At 45.5% G+C, this 26642-nt stretch overlaps 2 protein-coding genes across 4 annotated transcripts; one reads left to right on the top strand and one right to left on the bottom strand.

The window, feature by feature from the left end:
- Positions 1–2745: 2745 nt before the first annotated feature.
- LOC125522165 (putative disease resistance protein RGA4) lies at positions 2746–8155 on the top strand. 3 transcript variants are annotated; one of them, XM_048687243.1, is made up of 4 exons: positions 2746–3459; positions 3603–4031; positions 5125–7606; positions 7690–8155. In XM_048687243.1, exons 2-3 carry the CDS (start codon positions 3615–3617, stop codon positions 7072–7074), a joined length of 2367 nt encoding a protein of 788 aa, XP_048543200.1. In that variant the 5' UTR covers positions 2746–3459; positions 3603–3614; the 3' UTR covers positions 7075–7606; positions 7690–8155. The 3 variants fall into 3 exon arrangements, with proteins under 3 accessions (XP_048543200.1, XP_048543199.1, XP_048543201.1); XM_048687242.1 differs by having other exon boundaries at positions 7717–8155; XM_048687244.1 differs by lacking the exon at positions 2746–3459 and having other exon boundaries at positions 3479–4031; positions 7717–8155.
- Positions 8156–17861: 9706 nt separating this feature from the next.
- On the bottom strand, positions 17862–19614 carry LOC125525112 (benzyl alcohol O-benzoyltransferase-like). Its single transcript, XM_048690138.1, has 2 exons — positions 19139–19614; positions 17862–18946 (listed from the first exon to the last, which is right to left on the bottom strand). The coding sequence occupies exons 1-2, from the start codon at positions 19577–19579 to the stop codon at positions 18017–18019; spliced, it is 1371 nt and encodes a 456-aa protein (XP_048546095.1). The 5' UTR covers positions 19580–19614; the 3' UTR covers positions 17862–18016.
- Positions 19615–26642: the final 7028 nt, after the last annotated feature.

The following is a 26642-nucleotide window of genomic DNA, read 5'->3' on the forward strand; positions in this document are numbered from 1 at the left end:
CTTCGAGTCTCCTCCTCCTCTCCCCCTCCTCGCCGCCGGGCGAAGCCTGGCCGGCTGGGCGGCGGCAGGGCTTCTCCCCACCCTCTCCGTCTCGGCTGGCGCGGGACAGCGGGATCCAGAGGAACGCCGGGCGAACATGGGGTCCGGTGGCGCGGCGGGCAGGTCTCCCATCGGCGTCGTGCGCGGCGCGGCGGTGGCGGCCTGCGTGCCGTGAGGTGATGGCTGCGTTGGCCTGACCGGTGGTCGCGGGTGCCGCCGGATCCAGATCGGATCCATCTGGATCCTTTCGTCGGACTCCGTCGGCCGCCGCGGGGTGGTGATGATCGTCGCTGGCCACGTCGGATCGTTGGATTCGGCGTCTGGAGATCTACAAGGAGTTCTTCTCGATCCTCCTTTCTGGTGGGTTGAGCCCCATGGCTCTTTCATCTTCGCGGGCTTCGGATCGTGGCTTGCCGGATCCGGAGTACACGGAGGTTTGGTGGCATAGGATGGGGACCGGAGGAAACTTTGGTCGGCGTGTTCGGCCCGGCGTCGGCGATGTCACTTGACGCCGTTACCCTTCCTGGAGGCGAAGCCGAGGTCCCCCCTATCCACCCCCGAACCCTTCTCGGACGAAAGTCCAAAATTCAGTCTGGATTGGGCGGCGGCGGCGTCCTGCGCGTCGTATCCTCCATGGAGGCGCCGTCTTGGGAGGAACTGCTGTTCGTGGGGAGAGATGTTGTGGATGGTGGGCTCCGAGTAGCTCCAGCAGTGGCGATGGTGTGGAGGTTGCCGGGTGGAGCGGCTTCGTCTTGCATGGAGCTTCGGGGGTGATGTCAAGTCATGCCTGACCGACAGGTGCTACGCTTTGTCATGCCTGGTCCGCAGGTGCTACGCATGACAGATCTTTCGAGGACTTCAAGCTGTGTCGGCTGGTGATACCTGGCAGCATGGTGCTGAGGTGTATCAGTGGCGACCGCGACGTGCTCAGCTGTTTGTGCGCAGGGAGGAGGTGCCGTTTGGCGTCGTGGTGGCGTCGACGATAGCTAGACCGAGCAAGGTTGATGCATCAGTACAGTTCTGAAGTGGAGCGGTGGCAGTTGGCGGCGGCGGCCTCTGAGTGCACGCCGGACCGGTGAGACCCATACCCGGCAGGCGTCCTGGATGGGATCTCAGGTCTTAGATGTTAGGTTTGGCTGTGATGTCTGTTTGGTATTAGGCTCAGGCTATCTGCGCCCCTTCATCAACTGGATAGAGGTGCTTAGACGGCGGCTTTAGTCTTACTGTTGTATTACTTTGTAAGGTCTTGTGAGAATAATTAATAAAATGGCAGTATGCATCGCCCAGATGCAGAGGCCAGGGGTCATCCTCCTTTTCTAAAAAAAACCTGTCCATCGCAACGGAGTATAAATGTAGTATGTTGGCCTGTGATATACCTGTCCTTATTAATATGATTATGTAAATAAATATTATCAAATCCAGCCCGTGATATATTTTTGGTTTTTATTTTGTAATCACTTATTAGGGTTTATTTGCTAAGTCAATATAAAAGATGTAACAGTTAAGGTCATTTTTCACTTTTCAGAGGGTCTTCTCCAGAAATATCTCCTCTGTACGAATCGAGCTCATCCTCTCAGCCAGCTCCGTTCACCCCTGCCTCTCCCTGGAGCACGCTGACCTCCGCAAGCTCCCTGGAGATCTTCATCATCCTCCGCCATGTCTGGTTCTTGGACGCCCCTAGTTTTCTTTCTGAGTCTTTTCAGTTAATTAAATTCTGTTCTTGGATTGCACAAACAGTAGTAGCCAGTTGGTTTCATCATCTATCTTGTTACCTGTCTTGAAAAGTTCACTGCGAGTACTGTGAGTCATTCTCGAAAAACTAACAGATGTTTTTGTTGTCCCAAATCCTACTTCATTGCATTGGAAGATGCATAGTCCTACCAAGACTGATTTATGGACAACAATTTAAGCAAAAGATATGGCTTCAGTGCTTCACTAATTGAATTAGGCTCATGCACCTCCGAGGCTACATCTCTGAGTTTATTCATCAGAACCAAAAAAAATTGTGTCACCAGCAGCAGACTCCTATTACATCTAGATTATACAATTTAACCTTGCGAAGCGGATTCAACAATTTAAGATATTCTTCCTCAGAGCCAGCTTGCTCTCGGGCCCTCATCTATCGTCTGTCTAAATAAGTAAATAATGGCACCAATAGTCAAGATGGCAGCAGGTAGCTGTTTCTATTTTTATTTTTTGGCAACTTGTAGAACATGAATGGAAATTTCCTACAACGATGAAAGTCAACTGCTTTCTAGATGCACACTATAACGACATACCCTAGTATATTGAGGAGTTGAGATCCTTGTCCATGTCTATGCGCCCCGAGGCGCTCGTCGTGGTCGTCCTAACCTACCTCCTCTCTGCGCGCCTCGAGCTTAAGCGCCGACCACTTCGACACCCGTGGACGCGGCATGCACGCCATCACCAAGAAAACATCTTCGCCACCTGGCTGTCAGACGCCGGCCTCCTCCTATATCGCTACTGGGGACATAACATCACCAGCATGTCAGATACGGCAACGCCGTGGGACAGACGGCGTTGATCAGATATATTTACGCGTCCATGGATTCTCACACCCATGACCAACAATCCAATGCATACGTGCACTACAGGAACCTTGACGGCTTGACCTCAATGAGAACGTGGCCATGGGCACCGTCAGGAGTTGCCAGACAATGTCTGCGCCATGGCCAAAAGCGTAGATCTTGATGACGACTTAATCGAGACGTTTTTCAAGGGGGGGATTGGCAAGAGGTAGATTATTACTAACTTTCTAAAAGCCCATCATGCCATTAATTATGAAGGGGTACAAACTGATCTCAACCGTGGGGTGTACCGAAGCAGAAGTGATGAATATATGATGCAAGTAGTAGCGCCCAAAGTTGAGTGCGAGTTTTATGCAAGAATACTCCCATTCCACGGCCATGATTAATGTCTGTACAAATCATCCTCAAGCACCACCACTGCTGGTTGCCCTGTTGTTTGCTGTAAGTGACTAATTAACCTGCTGCTTGAGATCATGGTCTACACTTTGCCCCATGGAATTTGCACAGGGCTCGGATTGTCTCCATCGGCGGTGTTCATTGTCAACTCTCCACACTGATTATTCTGTGCATCTGATTTGGTCCCGCCAAATTTGTTGACCTTCCTCCACCATTGGCTCACCCAATCACCCTGCTGGTTTGGTTATGAACCCAGAGGACAAATTCCACCACAACCACTGAGCCCATTCTTGTGACCACAAAGTTTCGGTTCAGGCTTCTCCATGTTGCCCCATTGGTGCCTCTGATACTGCTCGGCGATACTTCTGTCCAGCCGATTGCAACCGCTGCTCGGTGGAACTCTGGTCCGGTGATCGCAGTCTGCTTCCCGTCAGAAACTTCGCCCATCTGTGGTACCACCGTAAGGTTCAGACAGGTCAGTACAAACTAAAACCACAGGTTTATTTTCTTGAAATTCCATTGCCTAGCCTTTGGTTTGTTGTTCCTTTGTAGAACATGTGTTGGTTCTCAGAACATCTTGGCCTAATTCTTCCATATCTCCCCCCTACCTCTGAAAAGTGAAAAGCCTCAATGGTGGTTGAAGGTGTTACATGGGGCATATCCGTCGCAAGCTGGATTATGTCGCCTATCATCTCCAAGCTTCTGGATAAAGTCTTGTCCTACTGCAAATTTGACAAAGCAGAGACACTTCGTCGCCTATTGACAGACATTCTCCCTCGATTGACACTTACTCTAGAAGCAGCAGAGGCCATTAATCATAAGAAGTTCTTCGAGGAGATGGTGAGTGATCTCAAATCTGCTTTCTATGACATGGAAGAGATCCTTGATGATCTGGAATACATTCGTCACCAAAAGCAGCTGGATGAGCAGGAAAGGTCTTTGTCAAAAAAAGGGAAGAAAAGTCAAGATTATGTGAAAAAATTCTTCTTATCTGGCAATCGGCAATTTCGATGGCGACACCATGATGAAGCTAGCCCATCAAACCAGGTCCTTTCTTCTATCCTCAGTTTTTAGCGCTGTATAGATCCATACTTTCTCATCCCTACATGGCACATTTATCCTGGTCAATTATAATGTTTCCCCCCTTGTCTTTTCCTATAATGGATAATGTTAATGGCCTATCAGGATAGGCATTCAACCAAGTAATTCAAAGGTGAAAATAATAATTTTCCTACTGTAAAGAATCCTAAAAGAATTAGGAATAGAAATGTCTGACTCATTTGTGTTCTTGTAAAATTTCGTGATAAAAAAATAGTTTTGCATTCTGTACAAAATAAAATTTTGTGCTTACCATTTCTCTAACTACAATGAAGGCTGACGAAGGGTCCCACATGCTACAAATTGGTAGTCATAGTAAACAGATACGCCTAATAAATTGGGATTTCTCTCAAAAACAAAGACCTAACATTAAGGCACGGCGGAGGGAGTATTTTGTGAACAGCGTGCATTGCTTGCTCGTGCGGTTTCCTGTCACAGAAAAATATGTCGCCCTATGCCTAGTACCAACTAGTTCTACCCAATCAAGAAAGGCAAAGTTGTGATTCAGCCCCATGTTGGTTGGTACACCCACTAAATTTTGACGTGAGTTTAGTGACATTATAATTATTGTAACAAAAAATGAAAAATCATGAATGTAGTACAATATTACAGAATCTCGTACTAAAAAGAACAGGAGAAAAACAGATAGTATGTGGCCCATACAAAAAGAACAACTGGTAAGAAAACAAATTCATAGAAAATCTCGTCTTTTTTGTCTCCCCCAAATGGTAAAACGTATATGTGGAACTTTTTACAGTCAACACAACTTTAGCATCACAATGTGCTTTTTTTCCAGAGTTTTTAGTACAACAGAAATGTCTAAGACGAGTGATGGTATGTTTTGAAATAAACTACGTACATCTTACCCAAAGTTCTCAATAATAATTTTATTGCACTAGATTTTATGGAATGAATTTTTAAGTAGACAAGATCTAGCATCTTTACCCAGGCTGACAGAATGTGTCTACCTGTCAGGCTTTGTTCCAAAAATATTGATATTAGAATCGATGTTTGAATTTAGAAACGTTGGTTGCTTTTGCAGAATATTTGTATCCGACCGAGTTTGACTCTCCCGGCAGCTTTAAATGTTCGTTTGAAGGATAATATGGCCACGATCGAAAAACTCATTGTTGCCGCACAAGGTATTATTGAACTGGCAAAGCCGATGAGCAAGGGCAAAACTGATACTGCTAAAAATATGCAGACACATACTACTTCAGCTCCAACAGAAAAGGTAACTGGCCGAGATGAGGATCGTGAGAGGATAACAACAATGCTTCGTGATACAAATGATGATGTTGATCCAAGCTCAAGTAACAGCAAATGTTTCTCAGTCATTGGCATTTATGGCATTTCAGGATCTGGGAAGACAACCCTCGCACAACATGTTTGCAAATATGAGGAGACTGAAGACTATTTTGACCTCGTTATGTGGATTCATGTTTCTCAGAACTATAGTGTTGGTGAGATTTTCAAAGAGATGTTTGAGGCAGCTTCTGTGGATAAGGATATAGCATGCCCTAATTACAATAGCCTTGATATCCTGGAAAAGGTATTGGAGCAGAAACTAGATGGCAAACGATTCCTCTTGGTACTGGATGATATCTGGTGCAATAAGGATGATGATAAGCAGAAGCTAGCCCAAGAACAGAAGCTATCAAAGCTCCTTTCTCCATTCAAGGTTGGAAAGAGAGGAAGCAAGATCCTAGCAACAAGTCGCAATAAAGATGCATTTTCAGATCTAGGTCCTGGTGTGGCACGCACTGTTCTGCCAATACCTGACTTGGATGAACATGTCTTCTTGGAACTGTTCATGTATTATGCCCTTGAAGGTGTAAATGTGGATGATCCAAATGATCCAGATCAAATAGAACTCAAAATTGTCGGGGCTGAAATTGCACAGAAGCTGAAAGGATCACCTCTGGCAGCCAGCACAGTGGGAGGACAACTACGTAGAAGACAAAATGATATTGACTTTTGGAGAGAAGTTCGAGATCGGGATCTTTTGAATGAGACAATAGGGGCCCTGTGGTGGAGTTACCAGCATCTTGATGAGCAAGTTAGGCGGTGTTTTGCTTACTGCAGCATTTTCCCCAAGAGACATCGTTTGAACCGTGACGAGTTAGTCAAAATGTGGGTTGCGGAGGGGTTCATACAGACTACTAATGCAGATGACATGGAAGCTGTTGGTCGGGATTACTTTCATGAGTTACTTGCAACCTCATTTGTGCAACCAGGAGGACACTATCTAGGTTTTTCTTATTATTTAGTACATGATCTTATGCATGATTTAGCCGAGCAGGCGGCAGGAAGTGATTGCTTCAGAATTGAGAATGGCTCGATAACAAAAGTTCCTCCTAATGTTCGCCATCTTATCGTGACAAATGCAGAAATGGTTAATGAGGAGATTTTTAAATTAGAAAATTTACGCACTCTGATTATTGATTATGATTATGAGGAATCGCTTGCGCCAGTAAACAAAGATTTCTTTGAGAAAGTGTTCAAGAAGCTGCGGAAATTGAGGGTACTGGCTGTAAATGTCTCATGGACCGGAATCAGGGGAGGGCATGTGCTTGAAATCCCGAAAACTATTGGTCATTTAAAGCATCTACGCTATCTTGCTTTAGTGATGCTCGAACAAAAGCTAGTTTTACCAACAACATTAGCCAATCTTTACCATCTACAGATGCTAAAGTTTGCTAATTACAGTATATTAGAAGTTTCCCGTGATATAAACATGGGTAACCTCACTAACTTGCAGCATATTATCGGCGAGATAGAAATCCTTTTTCCGAACATTGGCTGGTTAACATCACTACAAACATTAGAATCCTTCGGAGTATGGACGGAACATGGGTATGAGTTAAAACAGCTGGGTGGCCTAAACAAGCTTCGGGGCAGTCCGGCAATCCTAAATCTTCATAATGTTAAAACCAAGAATGAAGCACAGGATGCAAAGCTAGTGGATAAGAAAGGGCTGACAGGACTGTGACTTTCGTGGGTTAATGATTTTTATAGGGATGCAATAGCACCACCAGAAGTTGAGGCAGAGGTGCTTGAGGGTCTTTGCCCACCCAAGGATCTAAAAACCCTGGAAATCTGGGACTACAGTGGTCTGATGTACCCAAGTTGGATGGTGGGCGAGGAGAACGGCGGCCCAAAGTACCTACATAAACTTTGGCTGGATGGATGCAGTCGACTGGGACCTGCTCCGGAACTTTTTGTGGTTTTTGTTAATCTTCGTGAGCTCATCATTTCAGGCTGCTGCTGGGACCACTTCCCAGACAATGTGAAGAAACTCAGGTGGCTCAAGAAGCTAGCGATTATTCGTTGCTCATATCTTAAGTCGCTTCCAGAACTTCCTCGTTCTCTTCAGGAGTTCAAAATGGAGGGCTGTGATGAAGTGTTCATGAGGTCATGCAAACAAATAGGTCATTCGAATTGGCTAAAGATTCAGCACATTGACGCGAAGGAAATTGGCGGTACTTGAACATGCTCGCCCATTGACGACAACAACTTGAGAGGTATACATTTCTATAAACCCCTTCGATGCCTGCTTTTCCAAGTTAAAAAACACTATGATTGTTGATTATGTTTTATGATGCAGTTTCTAACCTATGAAAAAAAGTACCAGGGTTCGTACTATATGTGGAGTTGTGGACGGATCTGAAGAGGAAAAGTTTTCTATTAGATATGCTACCAATTGACCGGGTAGCGTTCTCTGGCTTTGTGTACGCCTTGCAATATACTCATCCTATCATGCGTCTTGGAGAGAATGCAACATGTCATGCCTGTCTGCCTGCAACTGATGAAGACTGAATTTGTATGTTTCTTGTGGTTTGTAATATTGTGGACGCTGGATTAATTTGCTTCCAATGGTGTGTAATATTGTGGAACGGTGACAATTGGATTTATTAGCTTCTTCCTATTGGTTTGTAATATTGTGGAACAATAACCAGTGCATGGGTTTGTTTGTTTCTTATGGTTTGTAATAATTGGGATGACGAACACATAATTTTAAATGTTTCCAGTGGTTTGTATATTTTTGAATGATTTAAGCTGTTACTAACGGCTTGTAATATCATGAAACAATGTCTGTTTCCATTGATTCGTAATAGTGCTATGGAATTATGAAGACTGACTTTTTCAGTCCCTTTGTATCCTGTGCTTCCCAACATATTTTGTTTTCTTTCAATTTGGCTGAGATGGCTGTTCGTATCGAGAGGCGAGAGTGATTGTTCCAGATGTTGGCCACATGTTACAAACTGCCGTGATCCAATGCAGATCATAAACCAAAGTTACAGTCTGTGAAATGAAAGCCCCATCCTATTCAACTGGGTTAACGAGCACGTCCTTCAAACACCGTGAACTCCACAACACTCTGGTTATCTCTGTCTATGTTAAGAACTCTGGTGTATTTGACTTTTTCACCTGCGTAGTGATCCAATCAGATAACTATGGTGTGCAGCACTGGGTATCTCTGCCCTTGTTCAACTGGTTCCCCAGTCACCCATGTAGAATGGAAGAAGGGGATGTACTTACTCACCACATCTATTTATTTCTGACATGTTTGAACTAATCCCAGCCATAGTCGAGACTCGAGAGATCAGAGCACAGAGAGAGGGATGGACTTTTTGAATATGCAGAGCAACTCGAGAAAATAGATTTTGCCCTAATCATTTCCCTTTCCCGTTTGTTATTGTCAAAATATTACCACGCTTTCTCCCCTCTCCTTGTAATTAATTCTAAATAAAGGGCTTTACTAAGATCCACACTGTATTCTACACTCTCTTGCACTGAATTGCAGATAATTCATCTGTTGTGACATGTCAATTCTTTTCTCTACCAGGAAACTCCAGAAATTCCAAAAGGAGATTCTGCTACAAGGAGGTGCCTTCTCACGAGGTAGAAAACACCTCCGCCAAATGGATGCCTGTTCAAAAGCTTGTGACACTGCAAACTGCTTCATCCAAGATGGGACACTTTCAGTCCCTGAAGCAGAGCAAAGCCAGCGCTGAAACAGAGCAGCCAACGAGCAATGAATCAAGCGATGATGGTTCAGGCAAGGGGAGCCAGCCCAAAGATTAGCGGCGGGTGACGATGACATGTACCTAGGGTAGGGTCATAGGTCTGACCTAGACGTCCTACCCAAGGACACTGCCCTAAGACTCAAAGATATTCAAAGCACAAGAAGATTAACCGACTGAGTTATCAAGGAGTGCAATCCACTCGACTTTCAACCTCACTTGGATACCCCAATTCCATTCGACCATGCGAAGTCACTCGACTATACCAGAAACCACTCGGAATACAGAAGGCCTAAAGTCAGTGGCAGAGCTAGACAGGATGTTCAGGGGAGGCGAGGTAGCAAATATGTTTGTTTGGGGGGCCAAAATCTAAAAAAGTTCTAATCTGAACAGCCCCCAATTTTTTTTTCTTCAGCTTTTGTAGTGAGGCTGGGGGGGGGGGGGGGGGGGGGGGGGGGGGGGGGGGGGGCATGGCCCCGGCTGGCCCCAACTAAGCTCCGCCATTGCCTAAAGTCACCCAGGATGGCAACGGTCAGGTGTTCACTCTGTAGCCTTAAAGGTCATTTATATGTCTTTATTATTGGCGTTACCAGTAACGTCCCACCTTAATGTACATTGAACCCTTTGTAACATGGGCTGGCCGGGGTCCTGGCGCACTCTATATAAGCCACCCCCCTCCACTGGCACAAGGGTTCGCACCCCCTGTAACTTTCACGCATAATCCAGTCGACCAAGCCTCCGGGCGCCGAGACGTAGGGCTGTTACTTCCTCCGAGAAGGGCCTGGACTCGTAAATTTTGCGTGCACAATCTCACCGTAGCTAGGATCTTGCCTCCTCCTACGTACCCCCTATTTTACTGTCAGACTTACTCCCACGACAGCGGGTCCACCAGCCATCGAGTTAGTCAGCTATGCTCAAGACTTCTGGACCAAATAATCCTTCAAGTGGAGGCTTTGCTCTCATGTCTCCTACCCTCCTCCCTCTATATCTTCACCAAATTGTACCCCAAAACCAGAATACTGAGATAAAATCAATCCAATAACATTAATTCTAGAATGAGGCAAAGCTTTTGCCAACGGTTACAAAAAAAAATGTTTACATACAGGTGGGTCAAGCATACAGTGAAGTGTGTGCACAAAATTCAGAAGATGAAGTGAAGTAGTTCAAGCATGCAGGCAACACTGGTGGTGGTGGTGGAAGTAGCAGCAGGTGGAGGCTAGTGCCCGTTACAATCAGTGATATACATGCATGATCTACAAATATATATTTGCGTACATGACAATGAATTGCTCAACTGAATGACACCTAGCTAAAAGTAAACCATTCAACATACAATGAACAGGAGTACTACACATTCAGGAAGACTCATGAAGCCATGCTAAATGCACAGTAGCAAACTGAATGAATCTAACCCATGGGCTAATGATTTCTTGGTACTGTTAACCATTAGTACTACTTAATTACATGCAGTGTTTGGCGGAATAATAAACTTGGATTGAAATCACTAGAATAATCCGATCCGCTTCTGCCACACTGCTACCACACCCATGAAATGGAGCCAGGAAATTGTCCACCTCTCTAAGTAATGAACGATTCGTTGCCCATTGTCTTCATACTGTCTGCAGGGGCCTTTGCTTCAGGAAGCTTTTTTGCGTCTTTACCGAACCATGAAGCACTGGCAACATTGATTTGTTTCGCTTTTCTAAAGATATTTTTCACAACCTTGCAGGTTCCCATTGTAGTTTGTGCAGATATCAACGAGATACTGACATTATGATTTTCATTTTTGACAAAACTTTGGAGTCTGTCAATGCACACAACGATTTTCCTTCCTTGCCAGGTACCGCTTTGATGCGTACAGCCACAAAGCACATCGACACTGCATTACCAGGGTCACAATATATGGCTGCCAAGACGCACAATGCTAAGCGTCTAAACCAACAGACAAGCCTATATGTTATGCTCACTACATATCTAACATAGTAAATGCCATGTCTTGGCACCTGCAAAAATCCTATTTGCATATGTGTAACACAAGCTTATATGAGAAATACCTTCGGTTTATCATCTGAAACAAAAACGGACCAAACATTAGCTACTGTTATTTTAATTTACTGACATTGATGCAATTTCTCCGTGATTAACAGATCCAAGCCTTCAGTGAATTCATTACCTACAGCAAACATATATAAAAAGAACTTGCTCAAAGGCAGTGTTTTAACAAAATACTGAATGAATAAGGTCAACTAGACATGGCACCTGTAACCAGTCTGATTGAAACTTTTAGTAGTACACTAGCTGGTTGACAATATGCACTAGGATTTAGGATAATCATAGTCTGATTGCTATGGACAAGAAGGCTGATTGCAGTATAATTTAGCCCCATGAAACAAATACATGCATCTCCAGAATAACATCCAGTGCAAAGTCACTACAAGCGTTTCCATAGTTGACGAGAACGTCTCCTCCCAGAGAACGAATATCGCTGAAAAGTCTGAAATAAATCCAGAAAAATGCGAGCACCAATGCCAAGTCTAGTACTTAATCCTCGTCGACACGTTCCACCACAAAGAGCACACCGTCTAAGCAAGCTCAGTTCATCCATGTTAGCTGACATGCCTCCGAAGTATCTATAACTTTTCATTATTTCATACTATTATCATACCACTTTTATATACTTTTGGCAATAATTTATGTTATTTTTATTTAGACTAACCTATTAACCGTGTATGCCAAATGCCAACTCCCTTTTTTTGGGGGGGGGGGGGGGGGGGGGGGGTTATTAGGTGAAAATTTGACGGAGCCAGAATGACCTGAAATTTTTTGTGGATTTTGTATAGAATATATCATAATTTTTGGTGGATGAATCAACGCAAGACTGCACATATGGGTGCCACATGGATAGACTGTGTGACCTGGGGCCCAACCGCGCCGTCCATCCATGTGGCTAGACCGTAAGGTGGTTAGAGCTCTACTTCAGGCGTATGAAAGCCAATTTATGAAAAAAAATCGTGTAAAAATTCCAGCACGATCGGAGTTATGAATCTCCAAATATTTAGGAAACGGTGTTCGGCCGCAGAAACAATAGCGAAAACAGAGAAAGATCCAATCTCAGAGGGGGTTCCACCCTCATGGAGCCATGGCGGCCAAGGACCAGAGGGAGAATCCTTCTCCCATCTTGGGGGAAGGCCAATGAAGAAGAAGAAGAAGAAGAAGAAGAAGAAGAAGAAGCGGGGGGGCCCTCTCTCCCCCAGTGGTGCAAGAGAGCCGCCAGGGGAACCATCGTCATGGCGACCATCTCCATCAACTTCGCCGTCTTCATCAACACCTCCCTCACCTTCCTTCCTCTTTATTCAGCGGTCCACTCTCCCGCAACCCGCTGTAACCCTCTACTTGAATATGGTTCTGGATGTTATAGATTTTATCCAATGTATTGCCTCATCGCTATTATGTGTGAGTAATTTCTTTTTGTCCTATAGGTTAATTGGTGATCATGATGGGTTTGAGTGACATGTTTTTTTTGTCCTTTGGTGCCCATCATATGCGTGTACACGTATGTGGATTACATTACGCTTTAGGGTGTTGCAATATGTGATTTATTTGCTTATGGTGGATTGCGGGAGTGATAGAAACCTCAACCCCAGTTCGTGAGTCGTTGCATATGGGATGAACATGGACCAAATTTATCTTAATGCTAGGGTTGGGCTTACCTTAATGAACTTGTTAGTAGTTGCGGATACTTACTAGTAGTTCCAACTATAAGTGCATAAAATTCCGAGAAAGGGATAGCAGAGGCCTTTCCCGCACATAAAACTGCAATGGCGGTTATCTGTTTAGTTATCAATTTCATAGGAACAATTCCCCCGCACATCCAACCACCGCTTTTCCACAATCGCTATATTTATTTTATTTCACTTTTATTTAAATAACACCTAACTTTTATTTATATGTTCTTTATTATCTTACAAATATATTCCATTACACCTACAAAGTAGTTTATTTCTTATTTCTAGGTAAAGAAAACATTGCACGTAGAGTTGTATCAGTGTATGATAGAACTTGAGAGAACGTTAATCTTAAATTTAACTCCTCGTTGGGTTCGACAGTCTTACTTATCGAAAATGCTATATCTAATCCCCTGCTCTTGGGTTATCATTAGTTTACAATATATTTTTCCGAGGTAATTACACCACTGGTGCTTGAACTTGCCACGAATGTGCACTTTAGTGCCTGAACTTGAAAAATACATTGAACTGGTTCCATAACTTGACATGGACGTGCAAATACGGTTCACATCTTATATGTATACATCCACGGCCCTGACTAGGCATCCCAAGTGTCCTGGTTTATGTGGAAAAACCTCTGAAATTGTTTTCTCCTTACATAAAAGACCTCGGTGAGAAATAACAAAACTAAAATTACTAATTGGGTGAGGGATCGAACCTGTTACCTGTAGCTCTCATGTGGGAGTGGCTAACCAGCAGACAAGGTGAAATTTGTTGTCATATAGCAGGTTGAACAACATAAACAAATTAATTTATTCGATCAAAAATAGTGCCGGGTCAATTATTTGAACCTGCACCCTAATACTATATAGTGGCCACAAATACCACTCCAACCAAGAACATGTAATTTATCAAAGGATAGATTTCTCTTTATATAACATATATAATGCGCTCGTGTGGGTAAAATGGACCATTTTCAACATTTCAGTTTTTTCCAGTTTTTGTAAAACTATGTAAATTATAATTGTGTGTTATAAATGATATATATATATAATTAAATTAAAGTACATTAAAATTCATATGATTTAATAAAATATCTCCATAAATAATTTAAAAAATAAAAATATTAAATGCAATTAATATTACAATTTTTAAAAGTGCTCGCATTTTTAATGAAATATTAAAGTAATTTAAGGAAGTTTTGTATATTTAAATAGATTCACATATAATTCTAAACATTTCCATATTATAAATAAAATATTTACGTAGTACATGAAAGTGTTCATACTTTAAGAAAAAAAAGTGTTGTTTTAAAAAGTTTATATAATATATAAAAGTTTGTGTGTTTTAAAACAAAAGCGAACCTAGTGCGCCCTCAGATCGCAGATCCTCACATGAATAATATTTGAATAAAATAGATATTTTTATAATTCGTAAATATTTAAATTGTATGTATATGTTTTAAAATAACACATGAATTATTTTTAAAATGATATGTAAAATTTAAATTGTTTTTGAAATCATGTTTGTTATATAGTCATAAATATTAATTATACTTTAGAAACATGAGACCTTTTTGGTAGAAGTGGTATCCAAGGCTGATATATAACATTTTGTCGGATGTTTGGATCACAGACCCGACACTATTTTTTGCTGGATTATTAAATTCCTTTAATTTATGTTGTTTCGCCTAGTGTACTAATGGTCATGAATCGAGTTTTGACTATACAACTGTGCTGCGGTCGATTGGCTAGCCGCAAGCTAAGGGCATCTCCAGCTGTTGGCCCCCAGGGGGCGTCTAAAAGCGCCGCCTGGGGGTGAGCCGGCGAAAAAAACGGCACTGGGGGCGAGTCGGTCCCCAGCCGTCGGCCCCCAGGGCCGCCCCCAGACGCGTATCTTAAAAAAAACAGAACCGTTCGGCGAAGTTATGATAAAAACTAGTTAAATTTCGGCCAAACATTACAAATTTCGGCGAAATTCGGCCAAACATTACATTAACCTAATCTAAAAAAAAGAAAGGGGCTGAAGTCGTCGCCGCCGTCGTCGTCGTCGGTCTTCTCCTCCTTGACGCGGGTGCCCCTGCTGGACCCCTCCCCGGCGTCGCCATGGCGAACAGGCGGCGGCGCGTAGTCGTCGTCGTCACTCTCGCACAACACGACGACCCCGCCTTCCTCGCGGCCGCGTCGGCGCTCCTCGAAGCGGCGTAGGGCGGCGCGCTGGCGCTCCTTCTCCTTCTCGCGGCGCGCCTTCTCCATCGCAATGGAGTCCTGGCGCGCCCATTCGAGGGCCGCGTCGTCGTCGTTGTCGAACTCCGCCTTCACCGGCGCCAGCCCCGGCTCCGTCTTTGGCTTGACGAAGCGCGGAGGAGCCGACGAGGGGGCGCGCCGGCCGCCCTTGTTGATGACAATGCCGGCGCTGCGAGTGCGCCGGCCGAGCGGCGTCTCCGCCGCGGGCTCGGCCTTGACGCCGAGCAGCGCCGGAGAGCCGGAGGAGTGTGAAGAAGAACGGGATGAGGAGGAAGAAGAGGAGGCACCGAACCTCCTTGGAGCCCATGGCCCGGCGCGTCGATGCTGCGCCGGGGCGGCCACCCTCGCCGGGGGGTACGCCAACGGCGGGTCGTTGCCGCCCTCGAGGTACGTGAGCACGCCCTCGAGTGTGCGGCCGGGGACGCCCCACCAGAGGTGGCGCCCCTCGCTGTTCTGCCGGCCGCCGACCACCAGCGCGCCGTTGGTGGACGCCAAGCGCTGCTGTTGGCGGCGCTCGAAATACGCCGCCCAGGCCGCGTGGTTGTCGGCGGCGTACTGGGGGAGGGAGAGCTCGGCGTCGGGGAGGGACGCGCGCACGATGTCGACCTCCTCGGCGAAGTACCTCGGCTTCGCCACGGCGTCGGGCAATGGGGGAATGGGCACTCCCCCGGCGCTGAGCCTCCACCCCGTCGGCCCGGCGCGCATGTCCGGCGGCGCCGGGATGTTCGCCTGGAACAGGAGCCAGGACTCCTGTTCGCGGAGCGAACGGTGGCCGAAGCCGTTGGCCGCCGCCGTATCTCCGGGGAAGCGTTCTGCCATGGCGAAGGCGGGGCTGGGCGGGCTCGGGAGAGGTAGAGGGAGGGGCTGGGCGGCGGCGCTCGGGAGAGGTAGGGAGAGGAAGGGCTGGACGGCGGCGAGGGGCGGGGCTGGTGTGGGCGCTGGTGAATGGAGGTCGCCGGCTTTTATAGCCGGGCCGCGCCCGTGTGTACGCGTGCGAGGGAGGGGAGGCGTCGGCGCGCCGTCCCGTGACGCACCGCCCGTGAGGAATCAATGGCAAGGCTGACCGGCGGCAGCCTTGCCATTGATTCCCTGCGGGAACCGAGGCTGTTGGGGGAAGACGAGGCGCCGAGTCGCTGACGCGGCTGGCCCGCGTCTTTTTCGCGCCAAAACAGCTCGCCCCGGCGCTCTGGGCGCCCCCCAGCGCGCCGGGTTCGGCCTGAGTCCGCCGGCGCTGTTTTCGGCCTAAGCCGGCGAAAATCAGGCTCCTGGGGGCGTGACTGGGCCGTTTTTTCGGCGCCGGCGCGAAAAAATCGCCTGGGGAGGCCTTCCTGGGGGCGCGGCTGGAGATGCCCTAACAGTAGTTCACTGGTTCGATTCCCTACCAGTCTAGCTTTCAGTTTTATTTCAGCCGTTTATCTACGAGGTCCTATTTTTAAGAAAATAGTTTTAAGGGGTTTTCCAAAAAATAGGCCGCACGCCCTGCCATTCAGTAGCTGACAGCGGGCCCCATGCCATACCGGAATGCCTTGTCAGCATCATGTGCGTATGCAGAAGAGATTTGAACTGTATTTGCATGCTCATGCCAAGTTATGGAACTAGTTCAATGTATTTTTCAAGTTTAGGCACTAAAGTGAACATCTGTGACAGGTTTAAGCATCAACGGTGTATTTACCTCTCTTTTTTCTTTGTCGCGGCTTTTTTTCCTCACCCCTAATATAGTTTTTAATAGTGCTCCTGTGATATGGACCAATCTCTTTATTGCTGCTTGTTCAGACTCAACATGAAATGGAAATAAAATGAATATGTGTAGAAAGCTATAGGGAGTCCACGCCGAGCAGGCCATGACAAGGATCGGTACAACACAAGAATTGATCTGAAGGCTACAACTCTTGGGTTTGCAATTCTCAGCCGTTACATGAAATAGATCCAATGGATGACAACGTAAGTTATTCCCACACTATATATGGGTATTGATATAGATGTATAGGAAAAGCTGGTGCTCAACCGACCGATTTTTTGTCTGACGTCCGCCGCGTCCTACGTCTTCCACGCGTCGTCATGGGCCCATGCACCGCCTCTCTCCTTCATCCTTATCTTCATTGAAACACTAGCCACATACTAGATTCTTGCAACTGGGCACCAGTTTCAAAAGGCAGACCGCAACAAGCGGTCTGTTGCAGACCCACCAGGGAGGGCAACGAGGGCGACACAACCTCCACCGGCGGTGGCCTACCGACCATGGTGGGGCGGCTGGCCCGAGCGGTCGCCGTGGAAGCCACCCAGGTGTCAACGGTAAGAGCCATGCCGCATCTGCCTCGGCGTGATCCAAACCATCCCCATCGCAGAAGTTTCTGCGACACCGTCAGGTAGACCTCTTGTAGCGGAAGCCGCCCATGCTCGTCAGGCCATGCGGACGCACGCGCGACGAGTTTCTGGAACAGCGGCGGAGTTGCAAAACAGCGACGACAACAACGACGGTGCGTTGCGACATCCTTTCATTGCAAAAAAGTCTGCAACATCATCCATGTTGCAGAAGTTTTCTTCGCAACATCATCTCTGTTGCAAAAAGATGAAGCTGGAAAAAAACTCTGTTACAAATGTTTCTACAACACGAGCTTTGTTCAAAGGCTTCTGCAACACCGTCTTTGTTGCAATAGTGAGGACGGAGCTGGGTCGTTGGATAATGTCAGATCTATCGGCTGTCGAGCGGGCAGATCTTTTTAAAAGAACTGTCGGCCAACGCATAGCACAATTTGAGGAGAAGACCATCATGGTTATCTTTATTAATTATTTAAACCATGCTCACATCGTTTGCTAAAGAAAAAGGTGACTAAACGCAGAAGCATGTAGCCGGTCGAGATTTCAGGTACAAGTAGTCATTTTTTATGGTCAATTGAAACTGTGATACCAGATGACGATTCAACTGAGATGGCAGATCACATCTTGGAAAACGTGTCAGCCAATGCCGGGCGCATGAGCTTGCCCATCTCGTTAACGAACTTGTCCATGGTGGGGCCGGGCATGCACATGGGGACTGCGATACCCTCCTCGCCCATGGCGTTCCTTACAGCAATGAAGAAGCTGCCGATGCCTGGTAAGGCGACGACTCCGCCATTCGCCGGACCGGCATACGCCGGCTTGCCCCAGCCGAAGTCAAGGTCGCGGATTCCAACCTTGCTCACGTCCGACACGAGGTAGGCACGCGCCACCGCAAAGTGTGGCCGCCCGCGTTGTGCCATGAGCGCTGCCACGGAGAGGATGTACTCCACATCCACCTGCCGCTTTGCCTTCATCACCAGCTCCACGGCGTAGCTCACAGGGTTGGCGAGCAAGTCACCGGCAGTGGAGATGGCGACCGGGGAAGCGAAGGCGTTGCCATAGTAGCCGACGGGGATGATAGTGTCTTTTTTGCCACGGATGTTGACGGTACAGATCATCCTCATTTCCTCGTCGGCATGGGGGGCCAGAGCTGCCGTGCGGCACCTCCACAGGCACCCCGTGATGACCTCGAAGTTGGTAGCTTCGCGCCTGAGAGCCGACGGGAGGTGGGATCGGATGGCGGAGATCTCCCGCCACCCAATGAAGAAGGAGCGGTGCACCATGAATTCAAAGGGCACAATGCCGCCATTCATGTCCATCACATCATCGTACTCACGGTGCGCAAAGCGCGGTGGGAGTAGTACATCATCGTTCAGCAGCGGTGCCTGCAGCAGTTCGCGCCCCCACACCGGCCGTACTGTGGGCGCCGGCGCACCCCGAGCCAGCTCCGCGATAGCACCCAGGAGCTGCAGCATCCCCGCCCCATCTGCCATCGTGTGCTGTATCCTCACAGCCATGGCGAAGCCGCCGCAAGCGAGCCGTGTCACCTGCATGCATGCACGAGGCTCAGTATTGGATGACACGTTATATAGTTAGGGTACATTTTAGATGGTTTTTAAAAGTCTTAGCTGATTCTTACAAGTGCATTTTTTCCCGTTTATAATCCAGTGCACTTTTTCTGAAAAGTCTCGACTGTTTTTTTTTAGGTTTACCAAAGCAGAAAGTTGACGAAAGCATACCTGGAAAAGGAGGAGCGGGCAGTCGAGGATACCAGAGGAGCCGGGGACGTCAAATAGGAGCTCGTCGAGGCACGGGAAGGGCGGCCCCAGGGCCACATCAAACTGGTCGATGCGGACGTTGGCGTCAGCCTCAACGAACAGCACGCCCTCGCCGGTGCAGTCGACGGCGAGCTTGTGGCCCTCGAGCTCCCTCAGCCGCCCCGCGAACGGGTAGTAGTGCACGAGCACCGCCGCTATGGCGCCGCGTAGTACAGGCGCAGGGTCATCGTCCCGGGCGTCGTGCTGCCGGAAGAAGTGGATGGCGGGGAGCTGGAAGCGGAGCCCGTCCTGGTCGTCGATGTCGGAGAGCCTCTTCAGCTCCCGTGGCGTAGGGGCCGCGGGCGGCACCAGCACCGCAAGCTTCCTCCTCACGGTGAACTCCAACGCTGACGAGCTGGCCATGCCTATGCACTTGTGAGTATGTATGATGAGGTAAAAAGGAAGGTGACAATACACACATGTGTGATCGATCAGCTGCTGCTATTTGTTAGCTATATATATAGTGAGTACCAAACAGCCGCATGCACACACCGCAACTTAACATCCTGTGCTAAATCCCGATTCAAATTTATGTAGTCCTACAAAAATCTATCACTATAGGAAAATCGTTTTAGGCCGAGTGCGTTATGTTTGTATACTTGCAAACAGGGCCGGTCCTGAGATTTTAGGGGCCCGGGGCGAAACTAAAATTTGGGGCCCCTTAAAAATTTCATCTAGCATTCTTCGACGCAAAGTCACTTGTCACCATCTTATCTTGGATCCATCCTCCTGCTAGTTGTGTGAAGTTGTGTCAAGCTGGACATAGATGATGCGATGGCAAGGTTCTGATTGTGTCGATTGCAAGGAGCCATCAGGGTGATTTCATGGGAGCAACTAGTGTCACCATGCTGGCATCCGAGACCCTCGGACAAAGGGAGCACTTTCTATGGTGGTCAATTTTCTCGGTGGTAAGGGGAGAATCGTTAGTACTTGTTCCGGGTCATCAATACACCCATGATGGTTCATTGTGGCATAATGGGCAAAACGGATGAGATTCTGGCAAGAAGCAAGGCGCTCGAAGATATCTTCTTCATTTACGAGAGAATATCTTCAAATAAAGATTTGCACATGCTATTGCGCTCTTCGCTGAGAGATGTGGATGGTCACCGTGTGTGACGTTTCATGATAACGTCTACTTCAATAATGTAAATATGATTCTAAAGAAAATAAAATTATCATGGTTTATCCAACAATTTAAACTAAGATGATATAAACTAAATGCAAGAATATGCACTAAATTTATAATTTTACAAGATAAATAGAATAAAAAATCAAGCCACACATTCAGAGAGGAAGAGAGAAAGAAAGAGAGTACTGAAATTAAACCTAATTGTACCGATGCAGACACAACTGAAGATGACTCTTTAGATGGTGGATCGTGAGGCTGTGCACCCTTGACTCCCATAATCTTCATGATAGTATTCTAAGTTGCCTCTGCCTGCCATGAACAAAAATTACCAGGTAACTGAAAAATCAAAAAGTTATCAAGCTCTAGACTGAAAAACAACAAGCATAGATCGATCTCCCCATTGCCTGACGCTGTCGTGGAGTGGAGTTCGACGGTCCAACGGAGATGGGACTTGGGGTCATGGTGATGAGGCCAGAGTCGCCGGCTTGCGGCTCAAGATCTGGGCGAAAAGGAATCAGCCGAAATCATTGGGAAGCAGTCAATGAATTCTCTCGATCGGAAGGGATACATGATAACGTACTCAGTGGCCTCGTGGACTATCTGACTATGTGCGCATCTCAGGCCTTGCATCTCCCTGGGCTAATTAACTTTTTTTAGGCAACCCTGGGCCAATTAACTTTTTTAGGCAACCCTGGGCTAATTAACTTTTTTAGGCAACCTTGGGCTAATTAAAGTATGTACGTGGTGGGGAGGGGGGCCCTGGCTTTCGGGGGCCCGGGGCGGCCGCCCCTGCCCCCCCCCCCCTCCGGGCCGGCCCTGCTTGCAAACAGCAACCTCAACCGAGTGCCGAGACGAAAAACACTCGACAAAGCCCACCTGAGCCGAGTGTAAAAAATGACCACTGGGCAAAGAGAAGTGTCTTCTGATGGGCATTAGGCTGGTCACAATGAGGAGGAACTTAGGAGTAACATCACACACTCCAATACAACTTTGCTTATGTGGCACATATTTAATGAAGAGAGAGGTGCTTGTGGTAACTAGCTAAGTTACCGGAACATCACACACTCCAAGAAACAATGAGTCTATAACCTAATAAATACATCATTGCATGACACTACATAGATGTTCCTACCCACTATGGAGGTATTAACATAGTCTAGGGAAGTGTGTAAGTTACTAGCTTATGTTCTTACCCATTGTAACCAGCCTTAGGTAAACAAAGTGAGACGTGTTTGCCATTACCACGGTTGGACTGAAGGGCGACGGTGCAGTCACCTTTGCCGGGTGTCTTCTTACAAGCACTCGGTAAACAAATGTTAGGTCTCAGTTAACTGAGATTTAATCAAGTCTCAATCAAACATAGCATATAAGAAAAAGAAAAGCTAAATAGAAATTTTTAGACGGATCTTCACGCAAGACCGAACGAATATAGCATCGACTGAGACTTAGCAAAAATGTTATTTCTCTCTCTCTCTCTCTCTCTCTCTCTCTCTCTTATTTGCTTTCTTTTCTCCTCCTTTGCTTTCTTATCTTATCTTTTATTAATTTTCTCTTTGTTTTCTATTTCACAATTTTTTTCTTTCCTTTGTTTTCTTCTCTTATTTCTTCCTTCTTCTTGGGTTAGGTTTGGATGCGAAGCTACTGTTGCTTTCCAAAAAAAGGTACCTTGAAACCTATTTCACACTCAACATACAACATTATATGTGACATGTAATTTTTTTAATATATTTAAGCCATTAAGTGTATTTTCAGGCATTTAATTGATACAATTAAAAAATGACTATGACATTGGTTGAAAATCTTATTGTTGTTCTTTAGTCTATATTTAGGCCACACAAAAGTCAATTAACGGAGTGCCAAACAACAGGGGGCAAGGCTCAACCACCAACATATAGCTCAGTGGTTCCTTAATTCTCAAAATTCAAACTAATTCAAAAAGCACCAAACTTGGCATGGTGTCAATATTTCACCCATGGAGCCTATGGTAACTTTTTCTAGATATTCAACAAAAATTTCACATATGCTTCTTACAAGACCGACCATCTATGAAAAGACCTAGGTTTCGGGAGGGAGTGAGTATGGGTTGTTTACAAAGCGACTAATTCTTCTTCTTTGTCCTTCAAATGTTTTCCACACTCAACACATGACATTACACGTATCATGTCAAATATGCATTTACCCGTGCATGTTTGCTATATTTAATCTATTAAGTCCATTTCTAGGCATTTAATATATATGATTCAAATTGAAACTATACGCTACATGAATAATCACCATAATTAGGTTGAAAATCTTATTGGTGGTGTTTAATATATGTTTAGGACTTATGTGAGGAAATGAGAGGAGCTCCGGACACAAGGTGACCGAGACTCGGGCACCAACATGGTGGTCATTGGCATTTTAATTCTTAGAAATTCAAACGAAGCCTGAAAATTATGTAACTTGGCTAGGTATCATGGTATCATCCCTAGAGGGTGTGGCATAAATTTCAGAATATTTGACAAAAGTTCTCATGTAGACTACTTACGAAAGAGACCAACTACAAGGCAGAAACTAGATTTTGAGAAGGAACGAACCAGATTTGAATGCGAATCGACCGCTACTTCGTCAGTTGGCTTTGAAACTATGTTCACACTCAAAATAAACCATTACATGTGACCTGTCAAAATTTGACATTTTTTCGGGCCAGTTTGCTATACTGAAGTCATTAAGTGCATACATTTAAACTATAGAAAATATTAAATCAGTTAAAAATTATGCAAACTCCTAGAAAACAACTTATAGGTAGTATATTGCATGTAAAAAATGTATTGTGGCATGTAACATGAAATTTTTATTGGGTATACAAGTTATATTTGTGCAAGTCATATCGAAGGACTTTTCCGAGTGTAACCCATATGTAATGTGATCCATCTTTTACCTATTTATTTGTTAGCACACATATTATGAACTATGATGGCTTCTTTGACACCGTAAAGGAATTAGCAGACTCAATGTAGTCTGGGCGCATGCTAAATGATAGGGTCAGCAAAGTAGGCATAAATGCCATCTTGAAATGTTGCTAGACTCATCAAGGAAGGTTATCATGGCACTGAGAGTTAGGGTAAGCAAACACATTAACAAACTGCTTTCAGAACGACACTAAACATGAAAACCATCTTTTGTTATATGTTGAAAATGTAGACAAAAATACAAAAGTTTGAAACTATCGGTGACGAAGTCTGGCAAAATTCAGCAAGAGTATGCACCTTGACCTCAAAGACATGATATTCATTTTCTTAGCGTGTATATTTTTTTTATTTTTTTAGATAGGAATAGTGGGGAAAAAGTATACTCATGATGCCCTATCTAATACCACAAATTCATTAGGTCATGATATTAGTTATATAGTTGCTGAGGTTCGAAGTTCTCGACCCATTAAGATCGTTGGCAGAGAAGAACCTAGACGAATCTACAAGAACAACTGGTGATTATTTCAAGATGCTTTGCAAGGAAAACTATACCCGGAAGGCAGCATCCCTAACTACCACATCATCGACATTGATGTTTTGAAACAAGACACCTCTTAAGGCCTTGTTCGGTTAGACTGGGTTTGGAGTGGTTTGAAAAGGATTGGAGGGGATTAAATCCCTTGCAAGTCAAAATCTACCTCAACCCCCCCCCCCCCCCCCCCCCCCCCCCCCCCCCCCCAATTCCCTCCAATCCCTATGGGGAGGGGATTAAACGAACAGGGCCTGAGAGAAAGACAACCCCCCATCACACAATTTTGCACACTGCCTTCTTTTTTATCGCGACAAAGTTAAATACACCTCTTAGCCACTGAGCCACAACCAACATTTGACTACATCGCCAACTAACTATATCTAAACCACCAGCTAACTGCGCACAAGCCAACTGTCAACCCCCACCACACCATATCTTTCAATACATGCTAAAGTGCCTGTGATTGGTGCACACCCTGCAGAGCATAGTTGCTAGTCTCACGGCTCAGCTGTCAGTGCGTGTGCCATCTGCGGCTGGCCAGTCAAGGTACGCCTTATGTACACCGATGGATGACAGCCGCAAGCAGCTCAACATTTACATTCTTTCTATGACCCTAGTAAATAACAGTACCTTTGGTGTACTGTAGTAGGTACTATACTTTGAATTGCAGCATTTTCAACCATCCACGGACTCGATAAATAGTTCACGTTGCATCATGGTCCTTTGATTTATAATTTCAATCCGGGTACACCATATAGTATTCATTACAGAGGGAGTACTATAGAAATAAGCATCAGCTGACAACCAACTAAGCAGCAACCAACAACCAATTTCCACCACACGTCCAACCAACTAAGCATCAGCTAACAAGGGGAAGTAAAACTTTTCTGCGGGATTCGAACCCCAGCCCTAGCCAGTTAAGACAGACAAGATCATGCCGATTCATAGTCTATGTTCTAACTGAATTTATCTATCACTGTCGAACTGAATTCAGGCAGCTAGGCAGGGGCTCGGTTTTGTTCTCATATTGTCCAGCAGGCTGCAGTACAGAAGTGCAAGACTAAGTAAGTTAGTTTGACCACTAACCAGTTGTCTTTCTTATTTTATTATAGTGAAATTAGAAACTAGTTTGCTGCCAATTAAGAATTGTTTAGACATGAGTATTTGCAATTTTCCATTCTAGTTTGTAATGAGAGAACGTTTATAAATTCTGAATTTGTTACAGTGAGCATTATGTATTGCAATTAGTACTATAAAACTTGAGCAATTTTACTTTTCAGGTGTAAAACATGAAGAGTAAGAATACCGGAACTACTGATTTGAGAGCTTTCCTGGAAAGAGTTGCTGTAAAAAGAAAACAACCTGAACCAATGAAAGTCAGATGCAGTTACTAATTTTTGAAGTGCAAAGCGGTAGTGAGACGTGAAATGAAAAACTAGCAGAGGCGGCTTCTACCGGCTAACGGGTCACCGTTGGATGTTTCCAAGATTCGCGCATAGATATACCGTAGTCAACGTAGGATATACAGGCCATTGTGTACCAGTACAGATTGCATACCGTATGAGCCCGATTATGTGCCGTACATAATGCGTACTGTACACGTTGCGTGCGTGGCCCACACATTCAATTCCACAGCAGACATGCATGTACTCGGACGCCATCCGTAACCAATCTTCTCACTCTATTCATCCTATGTCCGAGCCCGCCGCCGCCGACAGAGTTCCTCAAGCTCGTGCATCTTATTGGGGAAGAAGAGGCAGGAACCTCAAAATCTTCCTGTCGGCCTATGCGGGTTAGTGTTCTAGACTTAAAAAGGTCGCCGTTTGTTCTGTTTATCACTCACCGTTTCGTAGTGTTGGATTAGACTTTTATTTTCCACATCCGCCCTGTTTTGCAGATGCATATTAAATCGATTGTAGACGGTTGAACCGCAAACGTTTGTCAACCGAGAATCCTTGCAGAGTATGTTAGAATCGAGCCAACTAAGCCGATAATTCTCATGCTCTGTTTTGGTACCAGTCTTGTGTTAGCACTGAACCAGTTCCGTTTTCTAAGTTGTAGCATTCGAAGCTAATTATATTGACATCTGTAATGGAGGAAATGCCTTTAGCGCATCAGTTAAGTATACGCACTTGTCCTCGGTTCCATGAGGTGAGCCATATGCCAAAACAACAACAAATTGGTCCGCATGGGAAAGAATATAAAAGTAAATGGATTAAAACCCGTCGCCCTCTATCTAGCATGAGAGAATCGGAAGTGTTGATTAGAAAAGACCACGTAAAAATATGTACGATGCGGAAAAGCAGTAGGCATTGTATAACGTCAGAGTCAGATGAATCAGAAGTGGGTAGAAAGCGGTGTCGAAGTAATAATTTTTTAGGCCAGTGACTGGTCAGTTGAAGAACATCAATTATTCATTGATGCAGAGGTACAACAATGATAGAGGCTGATAATGGTCAGTTCTATTTGCTGGTGCACGACAAGTGTGAGAGTAAGGACACTTTCTTATTTGCCAACATGAACCAATTTTTGTTGGTGTTGCATACAGCCTCCACATGCAACTATCATTTATACACTCCGCTACAAGTTTAGATTGACTACTTGTGCTATACTTTACTTCCAAGTTCATGTTTATGTGAAATTCACCAATTGCAATTTTAAGGTGCTCTTTCGAAACAAAAATGTGAAGCTCCGACAATGGACTGGCAAAGTTTCTTACATCCAAAAAAGCTTTCATCCGTCGTTGTCTCCCTTAGTACAGAGATGTCACTAAAGGCTCGCACACCATTCTGTCCGGAGCTCCTCATGAATGGA

This window comes from Triticum urartu, chromosome 7 (assembly GCF_003073215.2).
Source record: "Triticum urartu cultivar G1812 chromosome 7, Tu2.1, whole genome shotgun sequence".
In the NCBI taxonomy this organism is placed as follows: Eukaryota; Viridiplantae; Streptophyta; class Magnoliopsida; order Poales; family Poaceae; genus Triticum; species Triticum urartu.

What these genes read in the sequence shown, in the direction of transcription:
- LOC125525112 (XM_048690138.1), bottom strand. Translation starts at nt 19,579, where the DNA reads ATGGCCAGCTCGTCAGCGTTGGAGTTCACCGTGAGGAGGAAGCTTGCG. An exon ending in GCCCGCTCCTCCTTTTCCAG is followed by an intron (nt 18,947 to 19,138) that starts GTATGCTTTCGT and finishes GCATGCATGCAG; the next exon opens with GTGACACGGCTCGCTTGCGG.
- LOC125522165 (XM_048687243.1), top strand. Translation starts at nt 3,615, where the DNA reads ATGGTGGTTGAAGGTGTTACATGGGGCATATCCGTCGCAAGCTGGATT. An exon ending in AAGCTAGCCCATCAAACCAG is followed by an intron (nt 4,032 to 5,124) that starts GTCCTTTCTTCT and finishes TTGCTTTTGCAG; the next exon opens with AATATTTGTATCCGACCGAG.